The 20963-nt window shown below is 43.2% G+C and overlaps 2 protein-coding genes and 1 long non-coding RNA gene across 11 annotated transcripts in view; 1 reads left to right on the top strand and 2 right to left on the bottom strand.

Moving 5' to 3' along the window:
• Window positions 1-1215: 1215 nt before the first annotated feature.
• Window positions 1216-20963, top strand: part of BBOX1 (gamma-butyrobetaine hydroxylase 1) — a 29389-nt gene continuing 9641 nt past the window's right edge. The window contains exons 1-4 of the mRNA XM_031607232.2: window positions 1216-1376; window positions 5036-5416; window positions 6046-6160; window positions 19315-19513. Coding sequence (XP_031463092.2) covers window positions 5066-5416; window positions 6046-6160; window positions 19315-19513 — 665 coding nt within the window. The 5' untranslated portion in view covers window positions 1216-1376; window positions 5036-5065. The remainder of the gene's footprint in view (window positions 1377-5035; window positions 5417-6045; window positions 6161-19314; window positions 19514-20963) is intronic.
• LOC149917657 (uncharacterized) lies at window positions 5678-9733 on the bottom strand. The gene is made up of 3 exons (XR_016466600.1): window positions 6739-9733; window positions 6604-6663; window positions 5678-5798 (listed from the first exon to the last, which is right to left on the bottom strand). It is a non-coding gene; the product is annotated as an uncharacterized LOC149917657 (long non-coding RNA).
• CCDC34 (coiled-coil domain containing 34) overlaps window positions 15255-20963 on the bottom strand; it is a 98524-nt gene continuing 92815 nt past the window's right edge. For 2 of the 9 annotated variants that reach the window (XR_016466588.1, XR_016466591.1), the window contains exons 15-17: window positions 20405-20547; window positions 18869-19033; window positions 15255-17258 (exon numbers count right to left, since the gene is read on the bottom strand). The gene's annotated coding sequence lies outside the window, so the exon portion shown is untranslated. Of the gene's footprint in view, window positions 17269-18868; window positions 19034-19588; window positions 19948-20404; window positions 20548-20963 lie in introns of those variants that run through there. The other 7 variants (XR_016466594.1, XR_016466596.1, XR_016466589.1 and 4 more) reach the window with 7 other exon arrangements.

Below are 20963 nucleotides of genomic sequence, written 5' to 3'. Positions count from 1 at the left end.
GCTGGATGGGACACCAGACAGTCTGATCTGGTGTGTGGTAAGGGATTGGAACTGCATGATTTTGAGGTCCCTTCACTGCCTTCCTAGATGTGATCCATGCTTCCATCAGCCTGCCTCCCTTCCATACGCAATTCAAACACAGCATTCACGTTTTTGTCAGGCAAGAAGATGTTCAGCACCAAGTAAGAACTGCAGTAAGAACACGGCAAAGTGCAGAGTTTTGCACTTGGGCCGGAGGAATCCCAGGCATCCCTACAGACTGGAAGGAGCGGTCCTTGAGAGCAGCCCTGTGGAGAGGGACCTGGGGGTCTTGATAGATGAAAAACTTAACATGAGCCAGCAGTGTGTCCTTGCAGCTCAGAAGGCAAATGGTATTCTGGGCTCCATCAAAAGAGGGGTGGCCAGCAGGGACAGGGAGGTGATTGTTCCCCTCTACTCTGCTCTTGTGAGGCCCCATCTGGAGTACTGTGTCCAAGTGTGGAGCCCCCAGTACAAGAAAGACAGAGAGCTGTTGGAGAGGGTCCAGAGGAGGGCCACGAAGATGATCAGGGGACTGCAGCACCTCCCCTATGAGGACAGGCTGAGGGAGCTGGGCTTGTTCAGCCTGGAGAAAAGAAGGCTGCAGGGTGACCTCATTGCAGCCTTCAGTACCTAAAGGGAGCCTACAAACAGGAGGGGAATCAACTCTTTGAAAGGGTGAGTGACAGCAGGACAAGGGGAAATGGTTTTAAGCTGAGGAAAGGGAGATTTAGGTTGGACGTCAGGGGGAAATTCTTTACAGAGAGAGTGGTGAGGTACTGGAACAGCTGCCCAGGGAGGTTGTGGATGCCCCGTCCCTGGAGGTGTTCAAGGCCAGATTGGATGGGGCCCTGGGCAGCCTGGTCTAGCATTAGGTGGGATGGTTGGTGGCCCTGCGTGTGGCAGGGGGTTGGAGATTCATGATCCTTGAAGTCCCTTCCAACCCTGGCCATTCTGTGATTCTGTGCATGCTACCGCTCCTTTTAAACTGATTCCCAAGAAGCTCATTTGCCTGGAGCTCACAGCTCTCAACATTCGACACTAAGCTCAGCGGATGCAGCTCCATCTGCACCCGCAGCATAGCCTCATCTCAACAATGCCTCCCCTCTAATGAGCCACCTGGCGCTGAGGCGCAGCCCGGCCCTGCGGCTCCGTTTCCCGCCCCCGGGAGCGGTCAGGCGGCAGCGCCCCGCCGCGGGCAGGGGAAGCCGGGGCCGGGCTCTACGCGAGGCCGGGGGGGCGCGGGGCTCCGGGCCGCCGAAGCTGGAAGGCGGAGCGTGGCCGGGAGCTGCGTCGCCGATGGGAAGCATCGAAGCGAGCTGCGTCTCTGCTCGGCCCTCCGTGTGGAGCATGTAAACGTAGGTTTGCTTTCCTTTACGGTGCGCGCCTGGTGTGACTTTGCTTTCGTGTGACTCACGGCGTTTGTTTTTAAACGGTGTCGATCGCGTGGTGAGAGTGGAGAGAGCGCTACGTTGGTGCCTCCTAAGCAGGGGACGGGAAATGCAGGGAGCGGGGATGCAGAGCGCTCCCTCTGTGTTTGTCTGTTATTAATTGCTCTCCTGGCTGCGGCCGGGGCGCAGTGATAAATGACTTCAGGCGAAGCTCTGCTTCTCATTTAGCGCAAAACAGTTTCCAGTGTAAAACGGCACCACGTGGTTACGTGTCTGCCTGAAGGGCTGGAGGTGAAGGGGGTAAAAGCTTCCTGAGCGTGTAGTTCAGCCTGCATTACCATCAGATTGACATCCTTTTTTTTTTTATTATTATTATTTTTTACCGTTTAAAGCCTCTGAACAATTGTCAATAAATTAAAAAAAAAAAAAATAGCACTTTAACTCATTAGCACAATCTATATGGTGGGAGATTGGGTCCGTTCAGCATCATCAGTGGTCTCCTAGAATAAGAGGTGTGCCTTTCCCATTGCTGGCCTGCAACCAACCAGCACAGGCATTTGGGTTTGTTTACCTGCAGCTTGCTTTGTGCCTTGAGCTCCCAGGCTTTTAAAGATGTATTTATCCAGCTCTTAGTACTGTGCCTTAGCTACTGGGAAAGCAGTGGTGTAGCTCAGTGGTTACTGCTGTGAGATCATTGACCGTGGGTGGGAGCTACTGAGGGGAGTGTACTTTTCTGTGAAGCAGTATGGGACAAAAATTAGACTTCTGTATTTATTCAATTCGTGTGTCTGAGAAGATAAACACCAAGAGGGCGTGCTGTAGCAGATACTCTTCATTGTTATCGCCTGGGTTTTCATTTTAAGAGTGACACTGTGTTGTGACAAACTCAAGGGAAACAATAAGCAGGCTTTTGATTGTTACGGCATTTCTCTTGATAGGTGGCTAACCCAAACAATTGCTTTACACTGAAGGCAGAAACATGTAATGCAAACACTGAATATTTTAGAAATATTTTCAGCACTAGGGAAATCTTTCCACTATAATAATTTTCATGGCTTTCTCTTCTGTGTAGTTAGCAGCCAAATAGCCCTGAAGCCTCCTAGTTAACAGTGCAGGCTCTACTCCACTGATTTCAATAAATAGGCATAAACAAAGATCCGGATAGGCCCAAAGTCTTGGGGCAGAGTAACAGTGGATAATGTAGATCTGCATACTAAAAAAGCCACAAAGTGTGCAGTGGAGTTGTTTCCTACCCTGAACGTGTTGAAGGCTTCTGCTGCTGCCAATGAAAGAGAGCCTCCCCTCCATCTGGGTGCAGTGGCTGGCTGCTCCGAGCCTGGTTGCTAGGACTGGAAGTATTTCAAGAGAGTACTTTGTGATTCAGAATAGATTAGACTGATGGTGCCAAAAGCTGAAGTCACTTGGGATGGGGGTACCAATGGCAGCAACTCAGGCTTTCTCTGCATGGCACTAAAGATAGGGCTGCTTCCATCCACACATGTGTAGTGGGTTGTGCACAGCAGCAGTGGTCTGTGAGCAGGAGCAGCAGCCAGTCATGAGATTACTGCCATGAAACATCTTGATGAGTGTGGATACGGGCACTGTAACATCCACGTCAGGGCTAATTGCAGAGGTTCTTTCTTTAGTTGGTGGAGAGAAATGAAGAGTTCAGTTCTCCTCATCCTAAAGCAGGTTTCTAAATAGGTCAGTTGAGCTGGGGTCTAAATGAGTGCATTATTTATGGGTGTTGCAGGTGGTGCCTGTGATGTTCAGATGCAGGTGACTCTGGTACACGTTTAAAGTTTGGTAACATGAACCTGGCTGTACTCATTTCTTGCATCTAAGCAAAACTGGGAATTCCCACTTGATTTATAGCCTTCCCCAGTGTAACATAAATCATGTGTATCTCACCTCCGTACCTTCCACAAGTTTTATTGCTCTTGTTTTAACTAGAAATTGTGTCTGACAGGATTGGTTGCATTAAAAAAGGTTGACCTTCATTCCAGTGCATTTACAAAACTAAACGTCACCGACTTAGGATTCTGCTTGAGATGTGTTTTGTGAGATGTTCATTGCAAGGAGAACAAGTAGCAGTTAAGCCACTTCTGTGACAGGTAGACAATAAACCTTAATTTCTTGTCATTAAAAAAAAATAAAATAAATCCAACATCATTTTCTATTACTAGCAGCACTAAAAGGAGTTTCTTAGAAACAAGATTATATTTCTTAACTGAATGGTAGAATACTAGAAGCATGGATATCCTCTGAATCTGTCAAGCTTATTATAGTATTTTAGACTTGATGATGAGTCTTCCTTGAAAGGCACTTAGAAATTAAAGGCTTAATTATTTTTTACATTGAGCTTCAAATGAATTAAAGCAATTTAGTGGGTTGTCAGGTTCAATACTAAGCACGTGCATGATACTTAAATTATTTGGCAAGCCACGTGAACTGGAATGTGAGAACTGTTCTGGGTGTAATGCACGTATGAAATGCATTGTAGTTGAACTACGTGAAGAACTGGTTAAATGGATGTTTCATGTAATGAAAAATATCTTGTTCTCAGAATTTCCCCACCTCAGGTAAGCCAGAAGAGCTTCCTGGTAGCCTTCAACTTCAAAAATGAAATCCTGTTCTCATGGTCTTATCCCAAGCAGTTACAAAGCAGTACCTGTATTTATATTATGGATGTGTGTATGTTTTATATATGTATTTATGGAGAATATATATATATTCAGTCTGGATACAAACCCATTTTTGGATAAAAGAGGTTTGAGTCTGTGTGCACAAAGCTGTTCCTTGGATTGAATTGCAAGTGAAAGTTGGTAATTAATGGGATTCTTGTGGGATTGCTATGCCCAAAGAAAAGGAAGCGGAAATCAATTTTGTGCTTTGCTGTACTCAGTCAAATGAAATAAAAACAAAAGGAGACCCTGGGGTCCTATTGTTCTAACTATGCTAGTCAGAATCCTTTTGACAGCCCTTCTAGGTCTTAGTGTGTAAAGATACTGAATCTAAAGAGATATTCCCTGTGTAAGGACAGGGGGAGGGCTTTGGTTGCATCAATATTTGTGTAAGAAGCAAAACAGCAGGAAAAAAAACAAAACACTGAACAAATTAGGAGTAGATATATAAACTTTGAAATGGCTAAGCTTCCTGTTAAAAACAAATATGATTACTTATTGATTTGCCAGGAGCCCGAGGAAAGTGTTAAACCAGAACTTTTCTTCTGATTTAAGATTTGGATGCATCATCTTTCTTCAGCACACGGCATACAGTTGATTTGAATTGCTCAGCTCTAAGCTAGTAATGTAGCTCAGCAGTAGTACCTATGTTTGGTTTGTGGAACTCGTCTGAGTGCCTTACAAAAGGACCTTTATGCTGTAGGTATCAAATGGCTGCAGGAACAAGGATGAACAAATAGGTGAATCCAGCCGGAGCTCTGCTAAACGCAGGGATTTTTGGGCAAACAGGTCTGAATATATCTTCTGTGTCCCAAAAGCCATAAAGAAGATAATGAGTATTCCTAAATATTCAGCTAGAAGGAAGCGGGGAGAATCGCCTTAAAGCACTCCTTCTCTTACAGTTGCTCCCTAAGTGATACTCTGCTCTCTGTGGTACTGCAGGAACACCGCTGCGACCCGACCAAGGTCAGCATGTGGAGGCTGGCAGCTCGTGTCCTTCTGGGGACCAAAGTCCACCTCGTGACCCGACGCCTGCTTGCTGGGGCTGCAAACCTGCAGTGCTGCTGGTGGAGGACGGCACGGAGGACTCACACGGGTTACATGAGTGCGGGGATACGGAAAGTGGAGGCTCCAGATGCGGAGCACCTCATCCGTGTGCAGTGGGAGGATGGAAGTGAGAGCTGCTACCCCTGTGTCTGGCTGCGGGACAACTGCCAGTGCCCACACTGCTTCCTGCACTCTGCCAAGGCCCGCAAGCTGCTCTTCGAGGACCTGGATGTTGACATCGTGGCCAAGGAAGTCACTCTGACAGACAGGAAAAAGGTGAGGATGATGATCTTAATCCATAGAAAGTGTAACCCAACGTTCAGCACTGGCCCAGCTTCTGCGTCTGTGTTTATCCATCTGCATTAGCAGCTGTTCATGAAAAGGGGAGGTTATTGAGCAAGACAAAGCAGGAACTGATCTTTCTGTAGATTTTATTTTTTTCTGACACGTATAGCAACTTTGTATGTCATTTTGATTTTATACACCTATTTACTTGAAAGGGAAAAAAGTTTCAAAACTAGGGGAACAGTTTCTCTCTTAACATTTATCCTTCTCATACGTCTCTCTTGTCCTGCTTTTGAAAGGCAGTTCTGCTCTTCTGAGTTGTAGTGAAGCATTCTTCTCGGTGGAATGTGCCAGATTCTGTGATTCCCACTTTCTGTTAGGCAAAGTACACGCAGTGACAGCAGCCCACAGAAAATAGCAAATTAGGTCATGTGCTCATGTGAAAATAAACATCTATAAAAGGCATTGGAATTCGGATGCTGTTCAGGTTGGATTTTCATTAATTGTTTGCATGGAATTACGTGGAAGCCTTAGCTGTGATATTACTGATTGAAATATTGCAATTTCTATAATTTCTATTTTTTTTTTCCCTAACATTACATTTCTTTTTATTTCACAAGATATTTATCACGTGGCCCGATGAACACACAAGCGAATATGAAGCTGAGTGGTTGAAAAAACGATGCTTCTCTGAAGCAGCCAGAGCAGAAATGCGAGAAGATTTATTTTTACCAGGTAGGAATTAAACCCACATGATGTGTCACACACCTTTTGAACACTCATGGGCTGATGCTGCAGAGCCTATCTAGATAGAGAGTCTCTGTGTGAGGACCAAGCTGAAGCAGGAACAGTTTCTGGGATCACGTTTGCCCTTTCACCTCTTCTGATCTCTGGACTGTGGGCCAGGAGCTCTGCTCTGTCCCAGCCCATTTGCAGGGAGGGAGACATTCTGCTGCTTGTGTTTGCTTTCCTAAAAACTGCTTCTTTTTGGATAAGGTTTGGAGGTCTCAAAAATGAGTCCTGTGGAGCAGTGTTGGTCTGTGTAATTATTTTTATATTATATATATATATATATATTATTAGGCCACTGTGTGTTGTTTCAAACTGCAAGGAAGTTGTAACTGAAATATTTTTCCCCTTTCCATGGCTTTTGGTTAAAAAGTAACTGTGTTGCTTACCAGTGCCTTGTGCTGAAGTTCTGGTTGTGTTTGCTCTGTCTCCTGTACCTCCTGCGTAGCCTTTTGGAAATGAAGAATTCTGTGCAACTGGAATTGTAGCACAGGCAGTCCAAGGGATGGTTACACTTCACTCACCCTTTTGAATGAATGATTATGAAATCAGTAGGTTTGCCACGATGCACATCCTCATTTCTTCTTTCTTCAGCAGTCTTTCGTACTGGGAGTGTGAAATGTGTGAAAACTTGCCAGATTTCTGCAGTTCGCCTTGACGGTGTCCCTGTGAGCTCTGCTGCTGCAGAAAGCTGTGGGAAAGTATTCAGAGCTAAGATTTTATCTGTTGAAATAAGGTCTTATTCTAGTAAAGGAAAGAAGAGGCAGACTGATGGTGAGAAATTCAAATCCAGCTATTGGTTTCCTCAGCAAAAGGCAAATCTGTTTATGCTCTTTTTTTTTTTTGAGAGTGTTGTCTTGGTTTTTTTTTCTAACAAAGGAAAATGATTTTTATTTTTTCTTGAAAGACTATGAATGTGAAAATATAAAACCATAAGTATCATCTGCTTCTTGAGCTTCATTTGGCAGTTAGGGAGCTGGCTTCTGCAGGTCACATCTTCCTTAGCTCCTAGCTCTCATTCTCCTAAACAAAAGTCAGTTATTTAGATTCAACCTTTTGTAACTAGTGTAAAGCTTCTGCTGATGAGTAATATTTCCATTCATTTCAGTGGATCATGTAACATGTTTACTAGTTCCAGAGTGGAACTTCTATCCCCTGGTGATTGATATAAAAGTTGATGTCTATTTTTGTCTTGGCAGGAATAAATGATGCTGTTTACTAAGTTGGAGGCTTGGGCGTCTTCCCAGAGTGAGCGTGCTGAAGGTGCAAACTTAGTACAGGGAAACTACTAGACTTGATTTCTCAGGTTCTGAGTTGTTTTTTGGAGAAGTGAAGATGCTGTGGAAGCTAGCAAGGCGTTCTGTAGCGTTTTGGGGGGGAACGTTGTGAGTCAAATGTTGCTCTAATTCATGCTCAGATGCTCAGAAAAATTCATCCAGATGTCTTGTTATGCTTATTCCCAAATGTATCAGTAACCAAGATTGCAGTATTTCAGATACAATGCTTCTTTTTGCCTCTGTTACAAAACCTAACTGCACATGGTTTGCCTTTGCACACACTCATTTACACCGTGCTTACTCTCAGGATCTAAATTCCATGCTTCTTCTGGAGGTTTCTTCCTTTTGTTACAGTTTTTCTTTAGTGCAGCAGTCCAGAAAAATATACAGAAAACATACTTGTATTCTTTGGACACTGCTTTGCAAATTTGGTGATCTGAGGAAATATGTTTGTAAAAGTTACATAAAGTAACTACATTAACTTTGGCCTTGCCTAGCAGTGTCACTGTGCTCTTCTTCATAATTCTGGGAAAAATCTGGCTCCTTACGACAGGTTGCTCCTTCCAGGTTTTATTTGCAAGGAAGGCTGCATTTCTAAGGCATGTGAATTTGCTTGCTGGCTGTTTGAGACCAGCTTCTTCTTGTGTAAGTTGAAAATCAGCTTCCTTCTGGTCCCTGCAGTTACAACACTGCAAATGACATACTCTTAAGTATTTGATCATATCCTAGCAGTATAGCATTACAGACAATGACCTGAAATGGCAGCCCTGTGTGCTGGTTCAACAAAAGAGCAGGCTCACCAGACTGCTCTAGTTAGTGGTTTACCTTCATTGCTGACACTGTCAAGGCTGCTGCTCTGTTTTTTCCCTCCTCAGCAGCTGATTTGCTGGAGAAAGCAGTGTGCTAGCACAAGCAGTCAAAACCAGAGGATGTGCACTTGTTGGGAAGACCCCAGGTCTGTGCTTTGTTTTTCAGTTCTTCTTCATTTGCTGTGTGGCTAATAACAGTGCAACCTTCCAGAATTTTAATTTCAATATGTCAGCTGGTTCTTAGTCGCTTTGCTTTGGTCATTTGTGGCTTTGTTAATTTCAGAGCTGTAATTGCTAGCACATTTTGAGAAGCACAAATACAACAGCCTGTAGGCAAGCCTGTGCGTCACCTGTGGTTAGGTCTTGGAGCTTGCAACACCACTTAAATACAGACATGTACACACACAGACCTTCACCGTATGTGCATCTGTCAGTGGTGCCTATGCTAATTAGACAAATATAAAATGCATTTTCTGAAACAGTGATGTCTGCTTTCCTAATTTGGATTTGTGTTTTGTTGCAGATGCTGGCAATTGTGCCAGTGCGATCTTTTTTTTTTTTTTTCTTTTTCCTGTCATTTAGTTTCATTGTGGATCAGCTCTAATAACTGATGCCATTTCTTTCTTCTCTGGGAAAAAAACCCAAGATTTTCACGTGAAGTTTATTTTAAAAGCAACCAGCTGTTCCTAGAAACTCTCCTCCCAGTTGTTTCTGGGATGCGTTTTCATCAGGTGTTGGTGCTCAGTGGAGTTGGAGAGCTCTCTCAGTTTCTTGTAGCATCAGAATAGATCTCTTTATTGTGTTCAACATATATACCATCCACTTACAAGCAGTAAGTTTCTGTAACAGTTAATTGGCCCTAACTTGTCCCAAACAACAGTGATAAAGGATGAAACGTTTTTCAATTGTGACATTAACAGTGCATACAAAAGAATTTCCTGTTTATCCTTTGACTCCATTTTCTCCTTGTCTTCTGTTCCAGTCTCCCAAGGCTTCACAGTGATAAGATCTATCAAGGAGTCTGTTAAGCTCTTTGGTGACTCCTCACAGTTACATCTTCCCCACAGTCAGGTATATAGTCTTTTGAGAAGAGTCATTAGAAACAGTTAGAATCATTAAGGTTGGAAAAGACCTCTGAGATCATTTAGTCCAACCCCAGCTGATGCCCACTGACCACATCAGTGCCAGGACTCCATGTTCTTTAGTTCCTTAAACAGCTCTAGGGACAGTGACTCCACCAACCCACTGGGCAGCCTCTGCCAGGGCCACGCTGCTCTTTGAGACAAGAAATTTTTTCTCATATCCAACTTGAACATCCCCTGAAGAGGTTACCTCTCAACTCAGTTCTTCCTGTTTATATAAAAGAAAAAATATTTTTGAAGGCATTATGCCACACATCTCCAAGTAATTTCATATCATTTATTTTGTTTTCATTAATAGACATTGTGGGTCTCAAACGAAGGGGCAAAACAATTCTGACTTAATTCAGTAGTTTAAATCTCAGAAAGTTCCAGATTTTCCTATCCGGCTACTCTTAGAGTACAAAATACATTTTAAAAACATTTTAGTTGTTTTAAACTGAAAAACAAGCATATGAATTTATTATTCTCCAGTAAAAGGTTCTAGCTTGCCAGTTGGTACTCACCATGTCACAGCTGAAATGCTGAATAATTCCAGGTGATGCATGCGTGCTGTCTGCAGAAATTAGGCAAAGGCTATAATCTCATTTTGTGGAGACTTCTCATTTAGAGTCTTTGTGGCTAATCTGGAATGATCAAGAAATAGGATTCTTTTTCTCCTTTCCCCAAAATTGCTATTCTGAAGTTGGAAGATGTGGTGACTGATTCTTTCAAAAGCAGTTCATTCTTCACACTTTGAAAAGTGGGGTTTTCTTAGTTACAGTGCAGTTGGTCAATCAAAATGAAATAATTCTGCACGACCTTTGCTTTCATCCTTTGTGAATTATTCAGCTGCAGTTGTAAACATGGAGATTTTTGATATGGCAGCTGCTTTGCAAGTGAGAACTAAGGCTGTCCAAATGCTAATGGCTCACTGCTGTCTTTCTTACTCCTTAGTTTTTAAGAGCTTATGTTCTTAAGTTTCTGCTGGAATACAATGGAAACTGTATTAACCATACTTATGCAGTGGGAAAAAAGTATGCTGTGCTGACATGATAAAATAATAAGGAACATGAGTGGGATCAGTTCCCACCAGGAAGTAGTGGCAAACGCTTTTTTTTTTCGTCTTAAGTAGAGGAACATGAATATCTTTGCATCATAGGATTGGTTTTTGTTTTCTTGTGTTTTCCTCTCTCTTTCCCGAAGAATTATAGACCTGCTAATTTGTCAAGTTGTAAATAGTTGACAGCACGTCATCCTTCTGTGTGGGTCTGATGAGGAAGGAGGTCTTCACAAATATTGCTGCTTTTAGTATCAACCTACTATTTGTCTCTCTCCTCCTCCTACTGGAATTAGAATCATTTGGGTTGGAAGAGACCTTTAAAGCCTCATCCAACTCTGCAGTGAATAAGGACAGCCACAGCTCAATCAGGTGCTCAGAATCACAGAATGGTTGGGTTGGAAGGACCTCAAGGATCATGAATCTCCAACCCCCTGCCACATGCAGGGTCACCAACCTCCACATTCAATACTAGACCAGGCTGCCCAGGGCCCCATCCAACCTGGCCTTGAACACCTCCAGGGATGGGGCATCCACAGCCTCTCTGGGCAGCTGTTCCAGCACCTCACCACTCTCATAGGAAAGAACTTCAGAGCTACATCCAGCCTTACGGTTTTACTTAAGTGGCTGTGAGGTCTCGGGGGCCAGTCAGGAGAGGAAGTTCTTTACTGTTTTTCAGGCAAATAAACATAATTTAAAGTTAGTCCATGCTTGTGTCAGAAAGAAGTGTTAGAAATTAGCCCCAGGAAGCTACAGGAAGGATTAAACCTAGCATCACTATATTTTAATTAAGCCCTAAGACCTCTCTGAAAAAAAAAGTAACAGAAAGAAACCAGCACAGTGACTAGCATGTAAAACATAAAGATTAATAAGGCTGTACAAAACTCTCTGCTAGAAGTCATTATAATCTCCTTTTTTGACGAGATTACCCAACTCACTGACCAGTGGAAACCAGATGATGTAATCGTTTTGGATTTCAGCAAAACTGTTTCTCACAGTGTTTTTCTGGACAGCATTTCCAGCATCCAGCTAGACAAAAATATAATGTGATGGGTGAACAACTGGTTCATGAGTCAAGCACAAAGGTTTATAGGAAATGGTGTTACATCAGGCTGGCAGCCAGTCAGTAATGGGACTTCACAGAGCTCCTTTTCAGGGCCAGCTGTCCTTAGTGTTTTCATCAAGGACTTGGATACAGGACTTGAAGATGTCTTTTCTAGCTTTGGTGAAATTTTTTATGCGGTCCTGCAAAGGCGTTGGTTTGGTTTATGCTCTAAATATGTGAGTTTGTTCTTGCTTTGATTATTTTCCTAATTTTCTTTACGTATATAGCATTTAATGCAGTAATCATATTCTTAGAGTAAAGCATTTGATACATACATATGAAATTATCATAAATATGCAAAGGAAATGTTTGAAGAATAACCAGAATATCTGTAATGATTTCTCTTTGAGATTAGGTGATAAATCAAGGTAGGCTTTGCAAAGATCTGTGCTTTCTGTAGCACTGTTGCTTATTTTTCTCAGTGACTGTGATGTCATTGGGGGTTGGACTCGATGATCTCTGGAGGTTCCTTCCAACCCCTACAGTTCTGTGATTCTACAATTCTGTGATTCTGTAATGGAAAGGCTGCACTGAATTTGCTGATGGTACCAAATAGGCGCCAACTGTAAATGTTGAAGGATGTGGGTTACAACTTTAAATTTTCATCACAAATAGGACAAACAGTGAAAACATTTAAAAAATGCTTTAATGCATTCACTGAGCTTAGTACTTGCTCTCCAGCAACAGTGCAGCAAAAGAATATGAACTTGGCAGCTCTCCACAGTCCGTTTCCTTCGTATTTTGAAGCACCCACAGTTGTGGCAGTTTCCTTGAAGATGCTGCAGCTCAGCAGCTGTTGGACTCAGGTGGAGAAATAGACACCAGGTGAGTGGGTTGGTTCTACCCATGCCAACAGACTGGCTCAAAGTCAGTGAAATCCAAAGAGAACTCTGACCTGTACCAGAGATGAAGGAGCCCTTCTGCTCCATTTGATGGAGTAAAGCTTCCAGAGCACTGTACCTGCATGGGCACCGTGCATTAAAAAAAGCTACAGAGGCAACATGCTGTCTTGGAAAGCTCTGTAATTGATCTGTGGTCTAGAGACATCTAAGAAATTAAGGGAAGGAGAAGGGAAAGGGAAGAAAAACAAACATGTTTGCCATGCTTGTGGTCTGCATGCATGTGCTGTGAAAAAAATGCATGTGTACATGTATGAAAATATTTAATTCTTTTCAGAATAGGCAAAAATTGGAGTTCAGATAAAGTACTGAAAGTTTCAAATCAAAGATCGTGAAGTCATGAAGTAAGGGAATATTTGTAATAATAACTTTACAAGCTGCACTAGGTTATTTTTTTGTCTCAGATACCAGCTGCTGCTGCGTTCCATACATTTCCCAAGGATTAGTAAAACTTGGAGCTGGACACAATGCGTTTTCAGCTTTTGGCATATTTACCACAGTGTCATTGCACAATACAGTGGGAGGAAATGTCCAGGGGGAGAGCTTACTCCTGCAGTAGCTGAATTACTAAGCTTTTGGCTGCAGCAATAGGCCGCTGCAGGGCAGGGATCTGAAGAGTCTTTCTTTTCTGAAATGTGAGGTAGGATTTAAAACATGCACTCGAACCCATGTCTGCTGGCTGCAAAAGGAGCCTGCTACCATGAGGTGGAACCTCCAGCAACACAGTGAGCACGGGGACTTTGAAAGGGAACACCCTGCAGTTCCTGTATGCAGAGAAACCGGCAGCACTTGGAGCTGCAGTTAAATTCCATCTGCATGTGTTTATTCTCCAAAGTAAGGGGGAAATCTTTCGGTATATTCCCTGATATAATAATATCCATCTTTTATGTAAGGAAACAGCAGGAAAGACCAGAAAGTTGAAACTCAAACATTCCATTAGTTTGCACGTTGATATTTACCTGCGTGAGCACGGAAAATTAAATTTGTCTTTCAGAGGTTATTCTTGGCAGCTCACGTGGCATACCTACAGCTATTTAAATTGCATAAGCTTTAATATAGGAAAAAGGAAAACATTTATATTTTATTTTTTCTCAGTCCTCCAAAATGTGTGAAAAGGTGTGTATTGAGTGAAGCACAGTGGAGCAGTGATCGGACGGCTGTGGAATGGTCTCACTGAGGAATTTAATGAGGTGAGACTGTATGTCTCCTCAGGGATTGCACTTCCTTCATCTTGCGAGCATGTTGTGAGATTCAGCAGCTTGTCAGTCATACTGCAGCTTCTTTGAAACACGGGATGGAGCACAAATGATGGCCTATGTGAGCAGCTTATATTTGGGTACACGGGTTGTTTCTTGGATGATCTCTAACCAGCATAAGCCAGTAGGAAATAGGAGTGGTTGGAAATTTGCAGGCTTTGCAGCTGTTGCACAGTGGTTCACATTTTTATTAGCACCTTGCATAACGCCCTGTTCCATTTCTTTGCAGTGCAGGGTCTCCCTCCGTGACCAGGTGAAATCCTCCAGAACTGCCATGCTGCAGGCTGCTCTTAGGGGTTTTAGTGGTTTTTATCAGTTCTGGCTGCCAAGGGAGCTGGACAGCAAACAGGTGTGTGTGTGGGGGGGGGTTATAAAGGATGCAGGCTGCATTTTTCTGTGGTCTCGTTTCTGACTGATGATCAGACAACGTAAGGGAATGTTGGGAAAAGTGCCAAGTAAGCTTGGTGGGGATTTAAAGCAATTATTTTGTTAAATACTTGAAAATCTATTTGTTGTGCAATCTCTAATGAATTACCAGCTTGAAACTAAGCAAGGGAAATCAATAATGTCTTAGTTGTAAGAACAGGGCTCTGATTTAAGAGAGTATTTGCCATTAAACTAGTCTCTAGAAAGTTTTGTAATAAAATAGGCAAGATCTCTGTGAAACAAAAAGTAAGAGAGCATCCTTGTCCTGTTCACCCATTGCTTTGCAACATCTTTGGTTTGAAGACATTGTGTGTTTGTGCATACAAACCCAGTAACTGGACAGTTTATGAGACTTAGAAATGGGAATTTGTCCAGAGATGTGGTGGATGCCCCATCCTTGGAGCATTCAAGGCCAGGCTGGATGGGGCTCTGAGCACCTGATAGAGCTGTAGGTATGTTTGTTGCAGGGGAGTTGGGCCAGGTGGCCTTTAAGGGTCCCTTCCAACTCAAACCATTCTGTGATTCTGTGATTCCAGTGTATGAAATCCATAAGAAAAGAGCATGGAGACAGACAGTCTGAAATAGGTCTTTTGCACAGGGGAGAAAGAAATCAGCCTGCACTGACATCTGTGCCTACAATCACCTCAAGCATGTGGCCAGGTGGGTCTGTCTGAGTGGTGTTTGGTGACTGGCACTGCTTTTCCAGTTGAACTGACAGATCTCACCTCATTACCTCATTTTGCAGTCAATTTCCACAATTATTAATAAGCCACAAAAAGGACTGAAAGATGTAAGAACTGCAATTTCTACAAAAGGATCTGGGACATCTCCCCCACTGCAGTGCCTTAGCTCCTCTAAGCAGCCAAGCCAGGATAATTCCAACACTGCAGCCATCAGACAGAATCAAAGAGAGCACTGTGCCATCCTGGGGCGTTTATAAAGGTTGCTAAGCTATGTGTGTTTGCTGTCCAGTGACAGTTATTGTTAATTCCTGTACATCAGAATTCAGAGCAGTGTGACCACAAAAGCAGCTTTGAGGATGGGTGCAGCAGACCAGGTCCATCTAGTGGCCAGCGAGAGGCAGATTGCACTGTACACTATTTCTGATCATTGAGAGGAAAAAAAGAGGCTGGGGGAAAAGTCCGTGGTCTGGAGATAATATTTTGCTGGAGTTTTAAGCAATTGAAAACAGTCTTGTATCACAAACAGATCTCTGAGGAAATCGAAGCAGCACTTATTAACCATTCTTTCAGTGTTGGAGCTGTGGGTATGTATGGTGTGTCTGTATGTATACAGAGAGATGTGAATGGGTGAAACAAGGGAGAGCAATTTACTAATGATTCTTTCTTACAAGGTCATTTGCTAAAAGCTGTATCCTAACGTGAGATTTATTTATGCTAGCAAACCTGTAATTATTTCAGTATTAATCTTCTAACAGTGTTTTCTCGCTTGATTTCTTTCACTATAATCATGAGTGAGTCTACACAGCAGCTTTCTTTCAGGTGTGCAGGCAGCCATTTCACGTGGCTATTTTAAACTCTGAGTGAAGAAGCAAATAAACAGAAGAGCAGGGTGGCTCCGTGGCACACACTGTGCAGTACTCGGGCACGTTCTTCTCAATCATTTCAGCTGGGGGAGAAAATCACCAGTAGCTACGTACAAAATATGATGCTCAGTTGTGGATTTCAGTGCCCTGTGCCAGTAGCACAGACAAATTTAATTAAAGTTAACAGCTTAAACAACTGCCAGACTCCAGAAAGCGTCCTGGTGAGAAGCTGTGCTTTGGGCTCCATGATTAATTTCCTGTCTTTTCACTTTCTGTCTGGCAGGATCTCAGTGGCCCCATTTCAAAGCCACCCTCTGCAGTCCCCCCTATATCACCATGCTGCTCCTCACCCTACTGGTATCCACCACTGTACCCTCAGCACCTCTCGACTTGTTAAGCAGGCTGGGGAGATGCTGAGCTGGTTTGGAAAGAGAAGCCACCCAAGTGTATGTGGTACAACTGTATGTATGCACACTGCTCCTTCTGTGGAGCAATCCCAGATTCAGCAATTGTTCCAAAGACATCAGCACAGTTTTAAGTTTTAAAGTAACAGATCACTGGATTGACATTTATTAACTATATACATCACATCAACACACAATTAGTCCACGACAAACTCATCCTAAATTATCTGTGAGTATAAAATAGAGGAGTGTTGATACTCTGAGGCTTGCACAGCTTCCAAGGTACAGGACTTTGTGTGTTGCTTGAGGTGGGAAACCAGTGGTGTGGTACGACGTTCTTCCTTTGTTTTCCTTCATTCTGTGTTGGTGTTTTCTTCTTCTCTTGAATGGAAAGGAGGACCCCTCATTTGCTCTTGTTGCACTCTTGTTGAGTTTACTTCTTGTTCTTGCTTCCCATACATCAAGCATGCAGCCATGTGTGCCTTCCTGCTTGTCCAGCCTCTGTGTGTTTATGCCTTGCTGGTTTATCAAGTGCCTTTTGCTACTGCAATTGTTACAGATCTACAAAGTGCTTAGCCATACTCCATGGTTATACTTGGTTAATTTGCTTCCACTTTTTAGGAGCAGTAGGGAACAGCCATAGCAACCTGGTTCTGCTGGGTGACCATTCAGTCCCACCAGTGAGTATCTGTGTCTCTTAAAGAACAGGGTGATTGCACAAGGGAGAAAGTAAATGCTACGACTACTTCTAATCGTCATCATCATCTTGGAAAGGTTTCCAACATTTTCTTATATATGTCCTGGGGAAGCAATCCTGAGATTTCCTGTTGAGGCGTGGCAGATGGAAACAAATGCACTATACTCTTTGTTCATAGAAGATGAACAGGAATGTGTTTACTGACATAAGTTGCTGTTAAATCACAACATTAACAAGAATCGAGATGGCTGGATACGCTTGATGTTCTGCATAGAGGGTAGGGTTAAACACATACAGGGCCCTCCTGTTGAGTCACAAGGCTCAGAATGGACCTCTTTGCTCCTAAACTCCTTGGACCACAAAGGAAAGGAGCCTTAATGTGGCTGGATCCTCTCCTAGTCCCAGAATTGGTCAGCAATTTTTGTCACAATCAATCCAAGATGTGACCTTAGCAAAGCTAAAAAAAAAAAAAAAAGAGATAGAACAGGTTATTAGTCACTTACTGAGGACATGTATCAGCAAGGTGTCTTGACATCGAGGTGTAAGAATTCTCTGCACAGGTATTACCTTGAGAGGTATCTTTACTCACAAGGAGATGCAACTGTGCAGGAGAGCTCAAAGGGGCTCTTGGGCTACTCACTGTTTATGGGATAGGATGACTGACTTTTGTAGTCATAGTGTTGTCTTAAGTTTGGAGTACCAAAGTAGAAGGAATGGAGTTTCTGTCCTACAGCAGAAAGGAAGCAGGGAAGGAAGAGCTACTTTAAATGCAAGTGAAGCATGGGGCACACCAGTGGAGCTGAGTGCCTCCAGCACTGAGACAAGCTGAAGCAGCCTGCTCCATGCAGGAGGGAGGCTATCCATTGGAACTACTGGTAGGAATTCCTTCTGCCCCTCACACTTAAGATCTTGGGATAGATGGAAAACCCCTGTCTTGGCATCTCCACTTAAGTCAGGCAGGGAGTTATGAGTGATGCTAAGTTACATGATGGGAGGTCTGTGTCCATCTTCTTTGCTGGACATGGACATGCACTTTGGACACAAGAATCCCATGCATCTCTACATGCTTGGGGCAGAGTGGCTGGAAAGCTGTGCAGAGGAAACTGACTTGGGGGTGTTGGTCAGTGCTCAGCTGAACATGAGCCAGCAGTGTGCCCAGGTGTCCAAGAAAGCCAACAGCATCCTGGCTTGTATCAGATATAGTGTTGCTAGCAGGAGCAGGGGGGTGATTATCCCTCTGTACTCAGCTCTGGTGAGGCCTTTGCTGAGTACTGTGTTCAGTGTTAAGCCTCTCCCTGGGAGAAAGACATCAAAGCCCTGGAGAGTGTCCAGAGAAAGGCAAAGAAGCTGTGAGGGGTCTGAAGCACAGGCCTTATGCGGAGCAGCTGAGGGAACTGGGAGAAAAGGATGCCCAGAAGAGATGTTACTGGTCTCTACAACTACCTGAAAGGAGCTTGTAGTGGTGGGGATCAGCCTCTTCTGTGTAACTAGCAAGAACACAAGAGGGAATGACCGTAAGTTGCACCAGGGAAAGTTCAGGTTGGATATTAGGAATAATTTGTTCTCAGAAAGAGTGGTCAGGCATTGGAACAGGGCTGCCCAGGGAGATGGTGGGGTCAGCATCCCTGGAGGTGTTTAAGGAAAGGGCAGATGTAGTACTTAGGACATGTTTTAGTAGGCAGCACTAGTGATAGGTAGACAGTTGGGCTGAATGGTCTTAGAGGCCTTCTCCAATGAAAAAATGATTCTGTGATTCTGTGCAAACAGACTTTCCTTTTCTAGATGCAGTTTCAAACGCAATAATCCACATCAAGATTGTGTGTCATACAGTTTGATTGAATGGAGAGTATTTTAGGCATAATATTAAAAACTCAGTTATACTGAAGGAAGAATTTTGGATGACGGAATCACAGAATTGTAGGGGTTGGAAGAGAACTCATGAGATCATCAAGTCAAACCCACCCTGCTAAAACTCTTACGTTGCTTTATGCTCTCATGAATGCTGTTTGAGAATGGGCAAAACCCAACTTCCTGCTCATTGCTCAGTCTTTCCTTACCTTGGTTTCCTTACCTCCTGGCATCCCTTGTATTTGTAAATGATCTTCGGCTGTTTTTGGCATTCATCTGAAATAGCATCAGTGCACTCCAAATAAGAAAAAGATGAAGAATGGCACCATCCTGCAGGATTTCACGTGGCTGGATGTGCCTTTGTGGAGACAAACCTACAAAAGAAAATTGATTAGTCACTGATGCATCTGATGTAGTTACTCAGCTTCTAAGCTGTTACACTGGTGTATGTCTTCTACTGTACCGTGCTGCAAACTTCTGATTTAAATCTGCTTCTTTACTGCAAAGTTTTGTTGCACTTTACCATAAAGATTATTTTTTGTCTAGAAAAACTTAACACAAATGTATAAACATCTCTTTAACATCATGCTTTGACTGTTCTGTGCTCTGATGCTAAAATAGCTGAATGCTTGTTTCTCTATTCCTTCCTTTTCAGAACATCAGTACTGGGGCTCCGACCTACAGCTTCCCAAAATACCTTTTGAAGAAATCATGTACGATGATGAGAGTGCCTACAAGTGGCTGTGCACCCTGAAGAAGATGGGAGTTGTGCTGCTAACAGGAGCTGCTGCAAGGCAGGGAGAGTTGGTGAAGCTTGGCCACAGGATTGGTTTCCTGCGTCTCACTTTTTATGGGTGAGTTGGGATTTTTAATAACCTTGCTTTGCCAGCTATGTAATTACTTCCAGAGCATTTGAATTCAGCTTGCTGGACCTCTCTTGTGGGTTAATTTATTAAAACAGGATTAATTTTTCCTTGCCTGCAGATGCAAGGACAATTCTTACTGAAAAGCCACAAGCAGATCCACAAGGCAGCATTGTGTACCCCATGAGGCTACACAGAAGGCCTCTTCCAAATTGCTATATCCACAAACAACAGTGGACTCTGCAGCTTGGCCTAGGTTACCCCTTCCTTGGTAAGATTTCAGGAGTAGGTTCTCATCTTAGCTTCAGTTAACGTGTTGGCCAGGAACGGACATTGAGGAGGAGGTAAAATGCAGGCTGGTTGAAATCCAGAACCCAGTTCCACAGCATGTCCCATCTGGGCACAGATCCCAGCCCTGTGTGCTCCTGGGATAATAGATATTAAAGCACAGCTATTTCTTGTGCCTGAATAGACCCCCAAACTAGAATATTTAGAGCTTTCCATCTAGAAAGCTCCCTTCTCCCCTATAAAAAGATAAAATATCAGACTTGTCCTTCACTTGGACCTACATTGTTCAGAAAATAACCAGGTAAACTATGTGGGCAATAACCAGCGTCTCTTCCTTTGACTAAAATGGCTTAAAACAGAAAGAAGTAGAAATATAAAAAGTCAGCCTTTGCCAGAAGGACCATATTCCCTCCAGTCTTCAACTCAGATGGGGAGATTTTCTTCCCCTTCATGCAGTTGGAGGCTTTTTTCTTTCCCCTGTCTACTTACTGGGCCAGAAAGAAAAGTAGATTTCAGTGTTAGTTGGGATTCAGTCATGTCAATCCTATTAAAACCAATGAGAACAGAACTCCCTGCTCGACTTGGAAACCTCACCTCGTGCTAGTTAACATTTTCTGCTGTTAAAAGCATTCCTGATGTCAGGCACTTCTCTGCTTGGCAGCCTACCACAGGTCTTACTTGACAACTTATGCCATGATGAAAGTGGTACTTCTTGCTGTTTCTGTTCTGACATGATCCTAATAACAAAGTTAAGCCAACAAAAGATTCAGATTTAATTGTATCATCAGCTGTAGGGTTTTGTTTGTTTGTTTTTGTTTTTTATATCTCTTTCATAAAGTTAGACATGTACCTCACTGATTCTCACCAAATATGATTGTAAAGAGCAGTGTTTATTAAATACTTCCCCTTGTTTCAGGCCAAGGTAGAAATTGGACATCAGTCCCTTGTTTCAGGCCAAGGTAGAAATTGGACATCAGTCCACACCATTTAGACAAATAACAGTTAGAGCTGTTTTCACTGTTAAAATCAAATTTTCTGTTGGTGTTGATTCAACCTTATTTTCATGCTGTTAATCACAAAGACTGTAAACAGAAAGTTGGGCTGCAAAGCATTAACCCTTCTCAAAAGAGTCGCTCACTGTTCTGCTGCACAA

The sequence above is a fragment of the Phasianus colchicus genome, chromosome 5, assembly GCF_987193195.1.
Source record: "Phasianus colchicus chromosome 5, bPhaCol1.hap1.1, whole genome shotgun sequence".
NCBI classification, from domain to species: domain Eukaryota; kingdom Metazoa; phylum Chordata; class Aves; order Galliformes; family Phasianidae; genus Phasianus; species Phasianus colchicus.
The sequence above is the reverse complement of the archived record's forward strand: the minus strand, read 5'-3'. Positions and strand labels throughout refer to the sequence as shown.